At 41.4% G+C, this 17395-nt stretch overlaps 1 protein-coding gene across 18 annotated transcripts in view; it reads left to right on the top strand.

Annotated features, from left to right (window-relative positions):
* The window catches only part of rims1a (regulating synaptic membrane exocytosis 1a), an 86270-nt gene that overhangs the window by 11320 nt on the left and 57555 nt on the right, over nt 1–17395 (top strand). For all 18 annotated transcript variants that reach the window (XM_068567342.1, XM_068567343.1, XM_068567345.1 and 15 more), the window contains exon 3: nt 15484–15694. In XM_068567342.1, coding sequence (XP_068423443.1) covers nt 15484–15694 — 211 coding nt within the window. The remainder of the gene's footprint in view (nt 1–15483; nt 15695–17395) is intronic.

Consider the following 17395-nt stretch of genomic DNA (forward strand, 5'->3'; position numbering starts at 1 on the left):
ACCCACGCCCAAAAAAAGCAAATCTGGCGATTTCATTTAACGCAGTGCAAAGTTTCACGATACATTTCTCTACCAGCATCCTTACCAGCTATTATTGGCATCTGTGGATAGTTTGAATTGCTTGCTGGAAGCCAGTGAGCTTTGTGAAGCTATCAAGCTTTACTAAGCTAGGAAGCTTTATTATGCTAGCAAGCTAGCTAGCTTTGTCAAGATGGAGTTAGTATGACTTATGATATGTAGCAGCAAGCAGTTAGTTAACTTAGCCAAACTTGTTTTATATAAGTCCCAAATGAAAGTATGATTTTGACAAAAGGGAGCAACTTGGAAACAAATTGGAATATAAAGATATTGAGCAAAATAAAACAAAATTAGTAGCTATTGGGCTCGGATGCAATCAGACCTGTCTTGTTTTGAAAAAAAGGTTTGAGTTGCTAGCTAAGAAAAAACAATTTGTTGTTCTAAACTCTAAGCTTTGTGAGGAAGCTCGTATAAGTTGTACTCGGGCACAGGCTGGTCTCATCCAGCATTCATAGCAAAAGCTACCAAATTCAAAACGGGCAAGCGGGTGTTGGTCCAGCAAACATCGATCTTTCAGCCGACCGCTGTTCGTACTCCCACGTGAAACGAGAAGTCAACGTTTTCGTTTTAGTCACAGAAGTTGTGTAATGCAGTTACGACCCGTGGTTACTTTAACCGAAACAACAATCTTTTCCTAAACCTAAATAAGTTGGTTTGTTGTCTTAAACAGAGATTGTGGACGTAGTCATCGTGACGTTGCCGAGACATCTCTAATAGACCTGTCAATCACAGTACGCCTGCCCTAAGGCATAACTTGCTTTATGGTCTATTTGACTCTAAATGGATCATAATTTACAAACTGAACATCATGCTGCATTCAATTCAATTCAGGTTATTTTGTATCACAAAAATCACAAATTGACAAAGCAAACCACTTCTTCCCCTCATCGAATGAAAACTTCTCAAGTCACATGAGTCGCTGCCGCAACCACCACTAATAGTTTGGCCCCAACATGTCGCATTTTCAACAACCCCTTAATAAAAAAATAGACAAAACACATCACGTTTGATTTGAGTTTTTCTGTTGAAAGAGTGGCCCTAGCTCTTAGCGTGTGTGTGTGTGTGCATGGCAATGTGGGAATACACACTACGCGTGATTGTTTGTGCCGAAGAGTATTCAGGTATCTGTCTGTGTCCGTGTGTGTGCCTGTGTGTATACATGTTGTTTGTGTGTGTGTGTCCGCGTGAATACACGCTGTGTATATGTGTGCTTGTGCTGCCTGGCTGTGTATGGCGTTGCCAGGCCATATGGAGCGCTGTCTGGGGAGCACACTACCCACTTAGCTCTGCTGTTGGCTCTGGTGCTCTCTCCATCTGTCCCTCCTTTCTCTCTCTTTCTCTCTCTCTCATTCCGCTCTCTATCCCTCTGTCTCTCTCTCTTTCTCTCTCGCCTCCTCTTCCTCTGCTTTTCTTTTCTTTTCTTCTCGTCTCTTTTGTTCCGTCTATCTTTCAGTTATTTTTTGACGTCTTGGAGCTGGCTCTCTTTTTCGCTTCTCTCCTTTCTCTTCAGTCTTCGACACTCGGTGCTCCGTCTCATCTTCAACGTGGTCCAAAAATAGTCCTTCCTTATGTATTTTTCCAATTACAAGTGTGTGTGTGTTCGTATATTGGTGTGTGCACTCAAATAAATCAAGTGTGCGTGACAGAGCTAAGTGTGTTCTCAAGCACTCCTCTTCGCCCACTTTCTTTCCATTTGGTGGTAATTGCTATCATCCTGCAGCCACCGTGCTCTTGAACATCCTCTCTGGTGCGAATGGCGACGGGGTTCGGAGCTCCGAAGAACCCCGACTAGAGCTGACGAACGCCCTCCTGTGGGCGATAGCCAGTTGCTGGTCCATTTATTTAATGGGGAAGGTTGTTGCCTCATTGACAAAAAGTGGTAACAAAGTGCATGCTTCGAGCTACCTTCCTAAACCACCTATAGACAACATATAAGAAGTGAAAATAGTCACCTTGACGTCACCCGTTGGTTTGTGGACTGACGGTTTGAACCTCAAGTTCAGCGTTTTGGCCGTCGCCATCTTGGCTTTTTGCAACCAGTGAATGTAAGTGACCATATTTGGACTGTGGAGGAGTGACCTAGCGACGCCGTATGCGGTTTTGGTAGCAGTAGTGACCTGTCAATCACAAGGTAGCCCCACCCTAAAGCATTCTCTGTTTTATGGTATGATTTTAAATGGACCATCATTTACTAAATGAACATCATGCTTTATTGAAGAAGATTTAAAACTAAAGACTAAGATCATAAACCTAATGTTTAACTGTGTGAATAAATCAAGTGAGAAGTAGAGCCATTTTCTCATAGACTTCTTCTGTTATTTCCGTACAAACGTCTTACACAATACAAGACAACAAACCGTGAGTAATGTTGAAAGGTTAGGACACGGCCGATAGTTATCTTGTGTTGGCAAAGTGAGGACATGTGAACGTTCATGAAGGCAGTTGAAGTCGTAATGGATCAAGTGAGAAGTTGGGGCATTTTCTTAGAGACCATGTGACCGTACCAACTGCCTTTGCAACCGGAGGAGTCGCTCCCTGCTGGTCAGTAGAGAGAATGCAAGTTGAAAAGACCTTTGAATTGGCTTCACTTCTCAGAACGGGAGGTTGTCCCTGGATCCAAACCAGCCTTCCCTCATCCCAGCTGATATGCTGTGCGTCCACAGGTCCATCATGCGTGCAGCAGCACACGGTGTGCTCATTACCTTTTACCTGAAGTGCAGTGGGATCAATTATAAGGGGATTATAAACACTGAGCTCGTGGTAAATTATGAGCTGCTGATAGAGAGCCTCATACTGTAGGGGCAAACATAAAAAAAAACATTAGGAGACGCACTGTGTTCTACGGCGAGAAAGTCTGATATGAACTGTAAACACGACGGAAAAGTGCCTTTGATCGTATTTTTTGTGTTTTGGCCAATGCGTTCCGCCTCTGCATTCATATGAAGAATCTGTGTACAGGGATCACTACGGGAGAGACAGAGACGAGGCAGGGACAATTTCAGCTACTGAGAATCACACATTTCCTGATAGCGAGCAGCATTTACAAAACAGAATGAGCGGAAAAACGTCAACGAGCGAGCGAGGACGAGGGGTGAGGCACATCCATAGAAAGAGGAGGAGGGCGGGGAGGAAGAGTGGAGGAGGGAGTGAAGAGGAAGGAGAAAAGTGCAGGAGCCGCACAGGAGGGAGTTGGTTTGGTGAGCGAGTTGAAGGCGTCACATCCACTCGTACCGCATTAAATCACAACTGTCAGCATCGACATGAGTCATCACTTTTCGTCTCTGTTAGGAATTCCCCCCAAAAAACCTAATCTGTTCTTCTTTAGTATATGTTATAGCAACACTTTCCATGCTTTAATAAAAAGAAGAATCATTAGAACTGATCATTGAAGAGATGTCAGGCAAGTGTCTCGTCTCCAATGAGTTGTAAATACGATCCAAAAAAGTGGAGAGTGTGATATAAGGGAAGGATGGAAGGATGATAGGAGGGATGGGGTGGGGGGAGTCGGGGAGGTGAGAGTACATCCGAGCAGCTCAGCATGGCGAGTTCTCTGACGGAAGTGAGGGTGAGGGGAAGGGATGGGATGGAGGAGGAACAACAGAGCTTGGCACAGACAGAGACAACTAGAGGGCGAGAGATTCTCCGTGTCCCTGCTGCCATATGGTAGGCAGCCAGGCCGCAGAAGAAAACACATAATATATGCACTGATTGTAGAAAATAATCACATCCATCAAATTCTTCAGGCGGAGATAGAGCTTTCTATTTGAAGTCGATGTTTCAACTACACTACTCAAATTTATTTATTTGAATGTGTAAATAATGTAATGACCAAGTTGCTTGGTTAATTTCAATGAACAACTAATTAACTACAACCTGACTAAAGGAAACCTAATGAGTTTGACTAAATAGGATGAAGCTAACAAGGGCAAATGACACAGGACCAAGACTGAATATAAACCAAACATAGCGTAAACACGACGCATTTAGCAGCTAAAGAGCCTGAACAGAGTTCACAGGAGAGTGAATATTGGACTTACATTCTTCGGGTGGCTAGAAATAAGACTCCAAATAATCACTTTATGATTAGAAACGTGTTTGCTAACTCGTGAACAAGGATATTCTGCGCTCGCAGCTTGTTAAAAAAACAATTGATGCAGGTTTACTGTCAAATGACTGTAGATTTGATTATTACAACAATTACCGAGACTAAAGGTGGCGTTAGCACGTCTATGCTACGTTAGCTACTCAAGGTATACTGAAGGTATACCGTGTTGCTCATTCACTGGCTTCTGCCTCGATCGCCAGCTGATGTGGAGGTTCACTTTTACACTTTAGCTTCTTACTTTATCTTTTTAGACAGTTTTTTCTGCTCAATGAGTTTGGCACATCGAATAAATCCTTCAAACACATATTGTAGACTCTTCTGTCTGCGTCTCCCAGAAATGGCTTTCTAAATATTTCTTCAGGGAGTGCAGTTCGTGACAGTTTGGGCTCCATGGTAGCTCTGACAGCAGAGTAGGCCACTAGTCCAAGAAAGGTGACAAACTCTTTTAATGTAAATACTAAGGTGTTAAAGTGAGTGGAGGTGGATCTCCATTGCATGAAAACAAATCCATTTTCTGACGTGCACGAACGCCCGCCTGCACGCCCGCACACACACTCAGCTGCTGTAGACCGGAAACCCATTTCTAAATCTGGCATGCATTTTACCTTCCATTCAATTTCACAAATAGCATGAGAGGGATGGAAACGTCTTAATACTCGTCTATTATAGGACACAAAATGAGTTCCAATCAATCTGGTAGATGTCTCCTCTACAGTAAACGTGTGTGTGTGTGTGTGTGTGTGTGTGTGTGTGTGGGACTAGATTAAAAAACAGGACTGGGAAGGTAAAGAGGATGCTGAGAGGGAGACAGTTTGAACTGCAGAAAGGAAACTTTTCAAGGTCTTTGCTCAAAGCATCTCTCAACAAAACTGAGTAACAAGGGACCGGGAGTTACTTTTCTAAAGTAAGTGTTGGGGAACAAATGGTAACGGGACGGAGTGCTTAATTTCCAAATGGCCGCGAGGTGATTTTCTCTGACACTGACTCATTGTTATTTGATTCATGTCTGCCTGCCTTTTTGAATATCGATCCAGGAACCAGGAGAAGTGACTCATACTCGGCCACACAGAGTCCTGAGTCACTACGGCGGAAAGAGTCGAAACTGGCTCCCAGACCCCCCCGCCCCCCTCCTCCTCCATCCCCTCCAGCTTTATAAAAGCCCGGAGACTGTGAGGAAAAGCCGCGCCAACGTTTGGCTCAGCAGCAGTAATGACGCGCAAGGATTGAAGGACTCAGCTCTTTTATCTGCTTTATTTTTAGACACATCTACTGTACGTCAAGCAGAGGGGTCCTTAACTTTTTTTGGGGAGTTGTTTGACTGGAGCTTTAAGCTTCGATTGAGGATTCAGGCTCTGGGAGAGAGCGGGCCCAAATCCATTTTGGGAAGCAATTGATAAAATTGAAAGGAAACGTTGCGTGAGGAAATCACTGGGAGGTCATTGGAGGTGAGAATGCAGTGGAGACGCAGTGAGGATTGTTCGTTCGAATATGAGAATAATATACTTATTAAAACAGAATATCTTTCGAGTATTGGTTGGTTGAAAGTGGTGAGAAGCCAGCTCATAAAATGTGTTGATTATATTCAGCTGATATTGAGCTGTATTTTTCTTATCGTCAACAACTCCCTAAGGAAAAAGCCGAATCAACCATATTTAAAAACAGCTCCAAATATCTACTTTTTACTTTTATCTGTGGATTAACGGAGATCTGGTTAATGTTAGTGGCTCTCAGGGGCTCCGACTGTGATCATTTACTGAATTAATGATTTGTTTGGTGCCCATCATCTTTCGGTCTTACGTTAATACCTTTCTGTTTTCCAGAGGATGTTGCTCTGATTGTAGCGTATGCAACCTGACAGCAGCTGATTCTGGCTCACTTTGGAAGATTCGTTTGGCCATCGCTGATATTTATGTGTGATTGATTTAGGACAAACTACAGTGTGTGTGTGTGTGTGTGTGTGTGTGTGTGTGTGTGTGTGTGTGTGTGTGTTCCCGGTCACCCGGTGTCATACCGTACTTCATTCATGTGTTTTTAATAGTTTTAATGGAGCTCTATGGCATGATGAAGATATATCAGTGTTTGACTAAGCAAGGCAAACTTTATTTGGGTCGTATATTTTGTACAGCCGGGTAATTCAATGTGCTACACAGGTTACAGGGTTCATTATTGACAATACAGTACTGCCTCTCGTACCTTATTGCTTTATTAAAGAACAGCAAATGTTGAAGTGTGACAATTGTTGATTTGGGGCTTGTCGCGTGATTTGTTTTCAATGAAACACATTTTTTTTTGCCATTGTCTGTTTCTTCAGACCAAGATTTACGTCCAATGACGATGCTTCTAAACCAAAATATAAGTTGCATTATTGCGTTTTTATCGATTAGGTTCAGGCAACACAATGAAAAGGTTAAAGTTAGAAGATAAATAATAATGTAACACATCAACGTGTCAACAGCAACAATGGAACTAGCATAATAACAACCTCCACTCTCTTATATAATGCAGAGTAACAAGCGTTCACCATACATTTGCTTTTGATTTGACGTGGACTGCGGCTTCCTGGGTGAAAGTCCTGTGTTCCTTTGACCTGCCCCCTGCTTGGCGGACTTTCTCCTTCAACTATCAATGTATCGATGTATGTCAATCATTTGCAAAGGGAAAAACGTCAACATTCAACGATGCTGTGGTTTGGGGAGACAAGGCCAACCTTTTTGCATGGTGGCTGGGTTGCTGTGTTGGCAGGGCTAACTTTAGTTACACACACACACACGCGAAAACACACACAGGAGACCAGGTAGAAAGGTCGGTGACCTATATGTCTTTTCAAAGCCTCCGTCAAACGTAATCATCAGTGAGATAGAAATAACGTGTACACTACAAACACTGAGGCTGCTATTGCTGCTTCTTCATAGTGACATTTTCATTAAGGATTGCAATGCACCTACCAAATGCAAGGTTAAAATCTTTAAAATGTCAACAAGGGATATCTGTAGGAAGAAAAAAATTATTCACGTTAATCAGTTACTGTTTCACTGTTATATTCAGACTTCTCATCTTACCGTCTCTGTTTAATCTGACGCACAAACTCAGCATGTCTCCTGATAGCAGTGAGACTGAGGAATCTGTATGTTTCTGTCTGAAAGAACGAGCAGTTCCTTTGTTATCATGTGACCATTTCTTGCAAACCGCTCTATGGGACGAGGGGAAAGGTTCACGATTAGGCCGAAGACGTCGTGAGGGTCTCCAGAGTGATGATTGCATCTACGGCTGATGAAGAAAAGAACAGTCTGTTTAATTTGAGTATTGTTGCTTATATTAGGTTTTGTCCTACGAAAAGGTTTTAATCCTAATATAAACATCGTCAGAGCTGCCAACTTTTCCAAAAACCTTGCTGTGAAATTCTTGTCGACGGCGACTAGGTTTACAGATGCGCTCCTTAGCGCCATCTATTGTCGGGGAGTTTGAAAAGGAACCAACGCGCCGCTGACTTTTTTTCTTTGCCGTGAGATATTGGTTGTGTGGCGTGTGAGCGTGTGAAAATATAAAAAAAGCGTGTGTCACACAGTGAAACCGTGAGAGTTGGTGGCTCTGACATCATTACCCGACTACACAGCTTCAGCCAGATATAAAACACTTTTATCCTAAAACAGGGTTTCTATTTTCTCTTTAAATATGAATTTAATGTGATGATTTGTTTTCAAATGTTTTCATTTAAATCAATGTTTATACTGAGTATAAAAATGGGGGAAATGTTGGAAGAAAAAAATATTCACGTTAATCAGTTACTGTTTCACTGTTATATTCAAACTACTCATCTTATTATCTGTTTAATCTTACACACAAACTCAGCATGTCTCCTGATAGCAGTGAGAATCTGTATGTTTCTGTCTGAAAGAACGAGCAGTTCCTTTGTTATCATGTGACCATTTCTTGCAAACCGCTCTATAGGATGACGAGGGGAAATTTTCACCGAAGACGTCATGAGGGTTTCTGTTAGTGGGTCATGATGAGAATGTAAGAGGAGGTCCTTTGAGAGGTCTTTGAGCAGTCTTGGATATGCAATGTGTCCATCACGTTGTACTTCTGACTCTGCTCCTTCCTTGCAACGAATAAATGTTCCTGTTTTAATGATTTTACTTCGAGGGGTCGAGTGAGTTTTTCTAACAATATCCATGCATGGAAGACGGTTGGGTGTGTCGGTCCCTCTCCGCTGACCCTTGCTTGATGAAGGTCCAAGTGCTGTCCAGTTCTGAGTTACAGTTCACCCCTCGACTCCTTCAACCTTTAACCTCCGTCCTTTTTATTCTTTTGCTGGGGTACGAGTCGAATATGTTACAAAACTGTTGCTCGTGTCCACGTAGTGGCTTTTTTCTTTTTTTTTTTACTGTAATACTAAAAAATCCAGAGATGTTCAACTTGCTCAAGCGGCCACAGAAAAAAGGCAGCATGCTCAGAAAAATGTTGCGCATGTCCCTCAAATGGTGTGAAGTTCAATATTTCTATTGTGGAGTATTTCTTTTTTGGGTTTATCTATGACCTGTGAACAAGTCGGCACTCAATCGAGTGGCATCTTTACATTTGTTCTTTTTTTCTTTCTTCATTAATGTTGTGTCAATTTTATCATCCTTTTTTTCTCTCCAGCTTCAGCTACTTTTTAAGATTCAAGATGTTTTTAGCGTCACATGCACAGATAACAGATTGTTATTCTATACAATGAAAAGCTTATTTTGCTAGGTCCTCCTAACAGAATTACAATAAACTTAATCTAAAAAAGAAATCTGTAAAAAATAAGGCACGAAATATAAAAGATTTAACAGTATTGCACAAAAATATGATAATAGTATTGCTACGATAAATATGATAATAGTATTGCTATGATAAAATATGATTGTAATATCATGACTTTTTCCTAAATCTTCCTCCCTCTGGTAGCTCGGTTCGGTTTTACCTCTTCCAGTGTGAAGCTAGCAAAGCTTTGTTCTCAGAGTAGCTTCTCCAGCATAGAACATATTTGTTGTCCAAACATAATTAATAACACACCAGTGAGCCACACTGCACTGGGCGACATGTTCCTTTATAACCATGAACACACACACACACACACACACACACACACAATGTTGTTTATTTTGACTCGATGCTGCTGCCGGAAATACTCACTAGAGCACAACTTGTTTATTAATCCGCAGCAGAAAATAGTCCCCAATAAACCCACTGTTTACTTACGTTTCCACAATCTTTGTTACAAACTACAGTGCCCAGCTGTTTTAAGAAAATTACTGAATTTTTGAAAACAACGATACACCCACACATGCTTCCTTGATAACAATCAACAGGCTGCGATACATCAGGTGTTTTCGGACTAAAACAACTAACTGTTTAGTTGGTTAAGTTTAACCGACTTAAACTCCAACTTGTATGAGATGTGCAAGCAGGGAGCAAACATAATTGCTTTACAGTCATACAAATATGGAATAATGCTTTTTTTTTGCACCATGCTAAATGAGCGAACCTTTTTTCAGTGTTAGTTTCATTTACATTCTCATGTACAAAGCTGCGGTTTCTCTCTTCAAGAGTGCAAAGCTTGTTAGTGCTGCACATTTTATAAGCCACTTTATGATAATGTTGTTTTTTTTTGCTGTGAATCTTGGTTTTCTTTTTGGTTAATTGTTTATGTTCAAGAGTGAAGGCATTGAGCGTTTTCATGAAAAGTGGTGTGTGTTAATGAGCTCGTATGTGTGTTTGCATATGGGGAAAGTGGAGCTTTTGTGCTCACTTTCCTTTAACCTTGTGTCTTACTACATTTGAATATGGATATTTCCCTGCATTTTCTTAATGAGCTCGCTCTCTGTTATCTCCATCACACTGTACACCTTCCTCTGATCTCTCCCTGTCTATCTGCCTCTCCCTCCCTCATGGCCTGTTGTGGTTAACTGATTGTGTGCATTTCCTTCTCCTGATCTCGTTGTTTGCTTCTATTCAGTATGTACTACTTTGGAACAATATATTGTCCGTTGCCTACGTGGTTTAAGTTCACTGAGGAGAACAGAGACACCTAATAAGACATGTATCCACGGTAGATTATTGCTTCTGATACTCACTTTAGCATTTTGAGTGATGAAAGGCTAATGGTTAGCATGTGTTGAGGGCAGGTGGCAATCTCCGGTTCTGCAGAGAGGAGCCAATGTAATCCAAATGCTGACGGCTAAACTCAAGGCTTCAAAACAGCAGTCCACAAACCTATAGGTGAGCTCTCCATAACCACGTCCTCGTCTTATTTACAGTCTACGACTGAAGGAATCATTTCACATAAACTTGGGAATGGTTACTGTCAGACTGGTGAGCAGCGCCGAGTCTTGAGAGTATTTTAGCAATGCTGTATTACGATGTACTCTTTATTCACCAAAAGAATAGAATAAGGTGTAGAACAGACGTTTTCTGTGTTCATTTGCGAGTACAAAAGAAAATGTTAACTGTTGTTAGTTGTTATGGTTAGGGTTAGCTTGTCCTTCCCCAGAGCGACGTCGAGGTGAAACACAAGGCACTACTAGCTAACAGCCCACCGTTCTGCTCATTTGCTGGAAACAGCGTAGCATGGCGGAGTTAGCAAGCTCGCTAACTAGGCAGCTGTCCACTAGTTCGCTATCTAGCCTGCTAATTCCACGATACTTGTTACTCCGAGGTGGAGAAGAAAGGAAGACGTTGTGGAATTTTACAAATTTACTCTGGCTCTCTCGGCTTTGTAACGTTTTGTAGTCGTTACTGCAAAACCTTACTTCGATGAGTCCATGACTTGCAGTAAATTGGTTTATTTCATATGGAAGTTAGCTCGCTACAGCGGTCACAATAGCAACGGTACACCTAAAGATGGTCGCCGTTCTGACTATCCAGCTGTGTTGATTTGAATGGATTTAACATGTCCTTTAGCCTCTCCAGGCCCTATCCCCTCCCATATCATTTATTCTTTACATTTTTTATTTATTTGTCATCTATGATCCTTTTATTCGGACTCGGCAGTATCCTCTCTCATCACGTTTACATATTTTAAGAAAAAACCTGCTCACACATTTATGTTTCATTCTTCATGAGCAGTTTTGTCTTAGTAAGCAACTGTGATATTCTACTTTCATTTAAGGTTTGCAAATCGACCGAGCATACATAAATATATATATATGAAATCTTTTTGTTTAATTTGGAATGGTGCCATGAGATAATATAAAAAGAAAATAGTGTAGAAAAACTACAGAAAGAGGTAACGTCCATCGGATTTGGAAGATAGAAGTAAAGAGGTTTGGAAATAATCCAAAAACTCGATGAACCCAAAAAGAGAATAAGGATAATGACATTAAGAGCTTAGGTTTTTTTTAGGATGAAGGAATGTCCCGAATGCCTTTATGCATTAAAGATTGAGTGTAGTTGCATCCAGCCAACATGGATTTATTAAACTTAATACAAATAGAAGTTATTTTGGATCAAAGCCAACACAAAAATGACTCTGAAATAACTAACAAGACACCAATAATAAAACAAAACATACAGGTTTAACTTCATATTCCATTCCTGTCTCCTATAGATTACCCTCCTAGTCAATAAAACTGTATTATCAATTATGATTATTTCAGGGAAACTGTGTTTCTGATGAAATATGTTTTTGACATACCACAAATAGATTTCTAATTAAACAGCCAGTTGAAGTGCCCAAAAGGAGGAGGTTGGGGTGAATGTGAACATCCAACAGACACAGGACACTCACCAAACGTCAAGCTTTTTCAATTTTAATTGAGAACGCAGTTTAATTGTATGGAGAAGCTAATTTTGTCGGAAAAAAGGGTTGCATATTCATATTGAATATCATTAAAAATCCCTAGATTCAATGATGTTTAAAGGCTTTTCGCAAACCACCGAATAGTATTGATTAGTAAACATATAATCGATCACATTGGCTCTACTTGTCGGCCCGTACCGTCTGTTGGACCAACTTGGTGAGGCTGTGAACGCAGACCAGGGGTTGGGGCAGACACAGTGAGAGCCAAGGATCAGGAAGTGAATCCTGCGGTGCCGCAGCAGCAGGTGACCTCGCTGTGACCTTTTGGCTACTGCTCCCAGGAAGTGTGAGTGTGTGCACTTAACGTCAATGGTGTGTGTGCAAGTGTGTGGATGTTGTTTTCGTGTCGAGATTACAAGAACGAAGATGGTGTGTGTGTGTGTGTGTGTGTGTGTGTGTGTGTGTGTGTGTGTGTGTGTGGGCAGGTAGAGTTTCACCCACCGGGTCATGGAGTCTCTGAAGGGTTTTTCTTCCCGGCGTATTTAGAGAAACAGATTGTCCTGTTACACGCGATGGAGCAACGCTAATTTCTCTATCGAACCACTGGATGTTGGACTTTCTTTTCTTTTTTTTGAGGCCTTTAACTGTACTGCAGGGATTTGTAGTTTTCTAACATCTGGGCCGATGGGGGAGGAAGCTGCACCGCTGACTCCCAGTCTGTAAGTACTGCAGCCAAAGGCAAACGATGTGGAATGCTTTGGATGTCGTATCAGGTTGAATGCTCTTTGACGGACTGAGAGCTGTGTCAGCTATTACACTTTGAAGACATTTTTCTACGTGCTTTTTCTATTCATGATGTCATAAAGTGCATTTTATAAATTGCCAATTGCATATTTGGAGTTATATGCTGTGGCTAAACTTAAATGTATATTTCCATCACTTTGGTCTTTTTTTTTTAAATGATGAATTGGGGAAAGAGCCAACATGTTAAAGGAGTAATTCTACTTGTTTGACAAGAGGATTGCTGCACATCAAACATGCACAACCACGAATAAAGATTTGTCCTCATCTTCTTTCTCTTGTTTTATCTCCACCTCTCATTTTCTCCTCTTCTTTCCATCCTTCCAATTTTTCCCTTTCAGTTTCCCCTGCTTCAATTCTATCTTCCCTCTACTTTCTCTTTCCCTCCTCCCCTCCTCTCCCTCTCTCCTCCTGTTTCCTCTCCTCCCCAATTGTTCACTTTTACTTTCACCTCTTTTCTTTTCTTCACTTTTAACTCTCATGTCCTTTTCTCCTTTCATCTCTTCCTCCCCTTTTACTACCCTGTACACTTTTTAAAAAAAATGTTTAACCCTTCCTCTCCTTTTTCCTTCTCCTCTCCTCTTTTTGTCTGTCAGCTCCTTGACTCTTTCTATCTCCTCTCCTAATGTCTCCTTTCTCCTCTTCCTCTTCTTGTCAACACTTCCTCCTCCCTTCCACTTTGTCCCATTTCCTCTTTTCTCATCCTCTCCACTCAAGTTCCTTATTTTATTTTATATTTGCTCTTTATTAGCACGTCTAACCAAAATGTTATATTATTGAGCTATTGCATTTGACAAGAAAACAAAAGGTCATGAGATTACAAACTCACACTACCCTTCAGAACACAAACACACAAAATGATTGAACACAGACTGGAAGAGGTGTAAAAGCAAATACATATTTTGTTGCTGGGAGAGCTATTTTTCTGCTGATGTAAGGAAGTTTGTCTTCTCTTGGCAGCCATGTTTGTCCGTGTCCGTTTCGACAGCTGAGTGTGTACATTGTCAATGTTTCACTCAGCTTTTGTATGAGCTAAAGGGGTGGGATGTGAATCAAGTGTTTCAGGGCCAAAAAATAACAGTTTGTGTTGTGTTTGGGTCATTTTAGTTCAATAATATAGTTTGTTGTGTATAATTTGATTGTTTTTTTTGGTGCTAATTTGATGGCCTGAGGCCATCCTCCACTTCTCCCATTCTGTTTCCTTCTCTCCTCCCATTTTTCCCCTCACTCCTCTATAATTTTTACTCACTTTTTGGTCTTTTCTTGTATATTTTGCTACAAAATAACAACGTACGGACATCTCCCCTTCTTCCTGGGATTCTGAGTCCATCAGTTCTGCGTCGTCTTTGGTCTGTTTCCACATCTATTTGCTCCCTCCTTAATCTCCATGGTGTGAAATCCAATTAATCAACATACTGTAACGCCTTAGATAAAAACCAATAACACCCTCCCCCCTTCTCTCTCTCTCTCTCTCTCTCTCTCTCTCTCTCTCTCTCTTTCTCTCTCTCTCTCTCTCTCTCTCTCTCTCTCTCGTATCGATTTGAGTCTTTGTGTCTGAAACAATAGTGCACACAAAAAAAACTTGATTGCACCAAAACACACAAACAGCACTGAGAGCAGTGATATCGACTGGACTTAATGCAACGATTGTCTCTCTTCGCTCTCCGGTTTTTAGGTCACTTCTCCTCCGCTTTATATATATATATATTTACTTATTTATTACTTATCTGATTAAAAACGCTTCCATTCTTTTCTACTTTTTCTTTTTTCTTTTTTGTTTCTTTAACTTGATCTGCAATCGGTTAACGTCTATGATATTGCTATTGAATGCTGAAACGAATGGCAAGGATTTTTCATTGCATTTTGAATTCATTCATTTCTTCAAATTATTCTATTTTTATCCAGAGTAGCTTTAGAAATGGAAAGGTTTGTTGGTTGGTTGGTTGGTTGGTTTGTTGGTTGGTTGGTTGGTTGGTTTGTTGGTTGGTTTGTTGGTTGGTTGGTTTGTTGGTTGGTTTGTTGGTTGGTTGGTTGGTTTGTTGGTTGGTTGGTTGGTTTGTTGGTTGGTTGGTTGGTTTGTTGGTTGGTTGGTTGGTTGGTTGGTCAAGTTGCTCCACCACATTTTTATCAGAAATATCTCAGCAACTATGGGGTGGATTGCCGTACATTTTGTATCCATCTTGGTTTACGGCCGCCGCCATGCTATTTTTTGCAGTCAATAAATGGCAGTTTCTATATACAGTCTATGGTTGGGGTACACCAATGTCCTATTTCAAGTGTGGTCAATTTTTCATCAAGGCAGTAGTGTTAGCCAATGGTCTACATACTATTAACTTGACATTGACAACTTCATCTGTCTGTATTATGCGTTTGACCTGCAATATTTGGTGTTATTATTATGAATACAGATTAATTGACCCCTGTTAGTCGATTAGTCCACCAATTGGTCGTTTTGGGTTTAGTCCAGTCGTCGTTTTTAATGCTTTTTTTTCGCTGGATGACTTCAGATAACATCTCTGGTAAACACAAGATTTAAAGGGATGCTTTCATGTGATTCATTGTGTTATTTTTTTTTATATCAACCAGTCGCTTGGTTTGTTCATTGACCTCAAATTTCATTCGTTGAGGAAAGCCCCAACGTCAACATACTCATTTGAAAACACAAATATCAAAGATGCCAAATTTCAAAGACGCCAAAGCATTCATGTTTCCATCCTGTTTTCTTTTCCCCCAGAGGAATCCAGCAGCAGTTGTCCAGCTACAGGGAGACGGTGATTCGGCAGGCTACGGTGGCGGCAGGCTCGACCGTCCACCGGGACGACGCGCCGACCTGCGGCATCTGCCACAAGACCAAGTTCGCAGACGGCTGCGGGAACCTGTGCTCGTACTGCCAGACCAAGTTCTGCGCCCGCTGCGGGGGGCGAGTGTCTCTACGATCCAACACGGTAAAAGACAAGGAAGGGGACGTGGCGGTGGACCACGGTGTGTCAATGCAATCAGGCAACATTCCATACATATCCCGTGAAAGTCACGTCATTTGTCATAGTTTTGTCTAAGAAAAGCAACCTTTGGAGGGATGAACAGCTATATTAGCCATTCTTTGGTTTTTGAGGATGGAGGTGTCCAAAATCTTCCATTTCCTACTGGGTTGAGATGTTCTGACCGGGAAGGCCAGAGCGCATGATTCACATTATTTTCATACCCATCAAACCATACAGTGAGCCATTGTCTCCTTGTGGTTGGGCTGGCTTTGCCATCATAGGAGAGACCACCCCCATCAGGATAGAAGGGTTTTTTTTTATCATGGAGGGGATCAAGTTGATCACTCAGATGAACTTTGTGTGGATTTGCTGTGGATTTTCCTCCCACTAAGGGGAAAACCATATGGGCAGTAAAAAGTCATCAGACAAATAGAAATTATAACTAAATAGACGAATGAATAAGATTGTCTTTAAGAATAAATATACAGATTTAATGTTTTCCTTTAATAATCAGTCAATAAAAGAAAAGCAATCCATTTTCTTTCACATGAAAATATCTTTTCAACTCCATGTGTTTTAAAAAAAATAATGTTTTTATTCAATTTAATTTACAGGGTTATTTATTAAAATATATAGTGACATGTTTGACCAATCTTTTTAAATATAGTCTCTGAATGATTTGTTTATACATAGTTTAACAGTTAATGCTCTGAACCAACTGTTGTTTGAATTGGTCCGGGATAAAAAAGTTCATATCATAAAATCAAAAATTGCCACTTCATACACGTAGAGCACATTCAGCTGTGTCCAATCAGGCTTTAGCAGGGCCTCAGATGTTAGAGCTCAGGTGGAGGTGATGAGTCGTGGCACATGCGTGTGTATTTAAGTGTATAGTGTGCTGTGGACGAGTGTGTGTACGGTATCGACACCGACTGTGTGTGTATTTACGTGTGCCTCCAACCATGTGTGTGAATGTGATCCGTGCTTGGTTTTGTGTGCGTGTGTGTGTGACCCAAGCAGGAGCTGGTAAAGGTTAATTGGGCATTAGACTGAGCTGTGGATGGATGGGGGTGGTCTCCCACTCTGTCTCGGTCTCCCAGGGGTTCCCGGAGGTGCCCTATACACACACAGCAGGGTGTAGGTGCGTGTGCGTTGGCATCGGGGGAGACGAGCCTTCCTCTGAAACAAGTGACGACCCCTCTCCCGCCACCCCCCCCTACATCGCCGGCGTGGCATTTAATGACCTGACGCTTGCACAAACACACACCCGCTCAAAAGTACGTCCTAATTAGTTACTGCCTGACATGGGGAGAGTTCAGCTGTGGGGTCCTGGGTGGTGTGTTGGGGTGGCTGCATTCAGTGGGAGAAGGTCTTTGAAAGGGGGATTTTGCACTCGTTTACACACACACACACACACGCACACACACACACGCACACACACAGTAAGCTATGTACAAAATCGACATGTTTTTATGTATTTCTTGATACGATACTGTTGTTATTGAGTAATGGTAGCAATCTGTCTTCGCAGTGTTCATTTAATTACTTTTCTTGTGTAGAGCTGTGAGAGGGGACTTTGCGATAACTAATGATGAGAAAAATAACTAAAAGCAAATAATACAGTTTGGAAATTTGACACTGTCTTTACCAGAATAAAAAATGACA

This window comes from Clinocottus analis, unplaced genomic scaffold (assembly GCF_023055335.1).
Source record: "Clinocottus analis isolate CAN_PGR_092001 unplaced genomic scaffold, fCliAna1.0.p SCAF_8, whole genome shotgun sequence".
Classification (NCBI taxonomy): Eukaryota; Metazoa; Chordata; class Actinopteri; order Perciformes; family Cottidae; genus Clinocottus; species Clinocottus analis.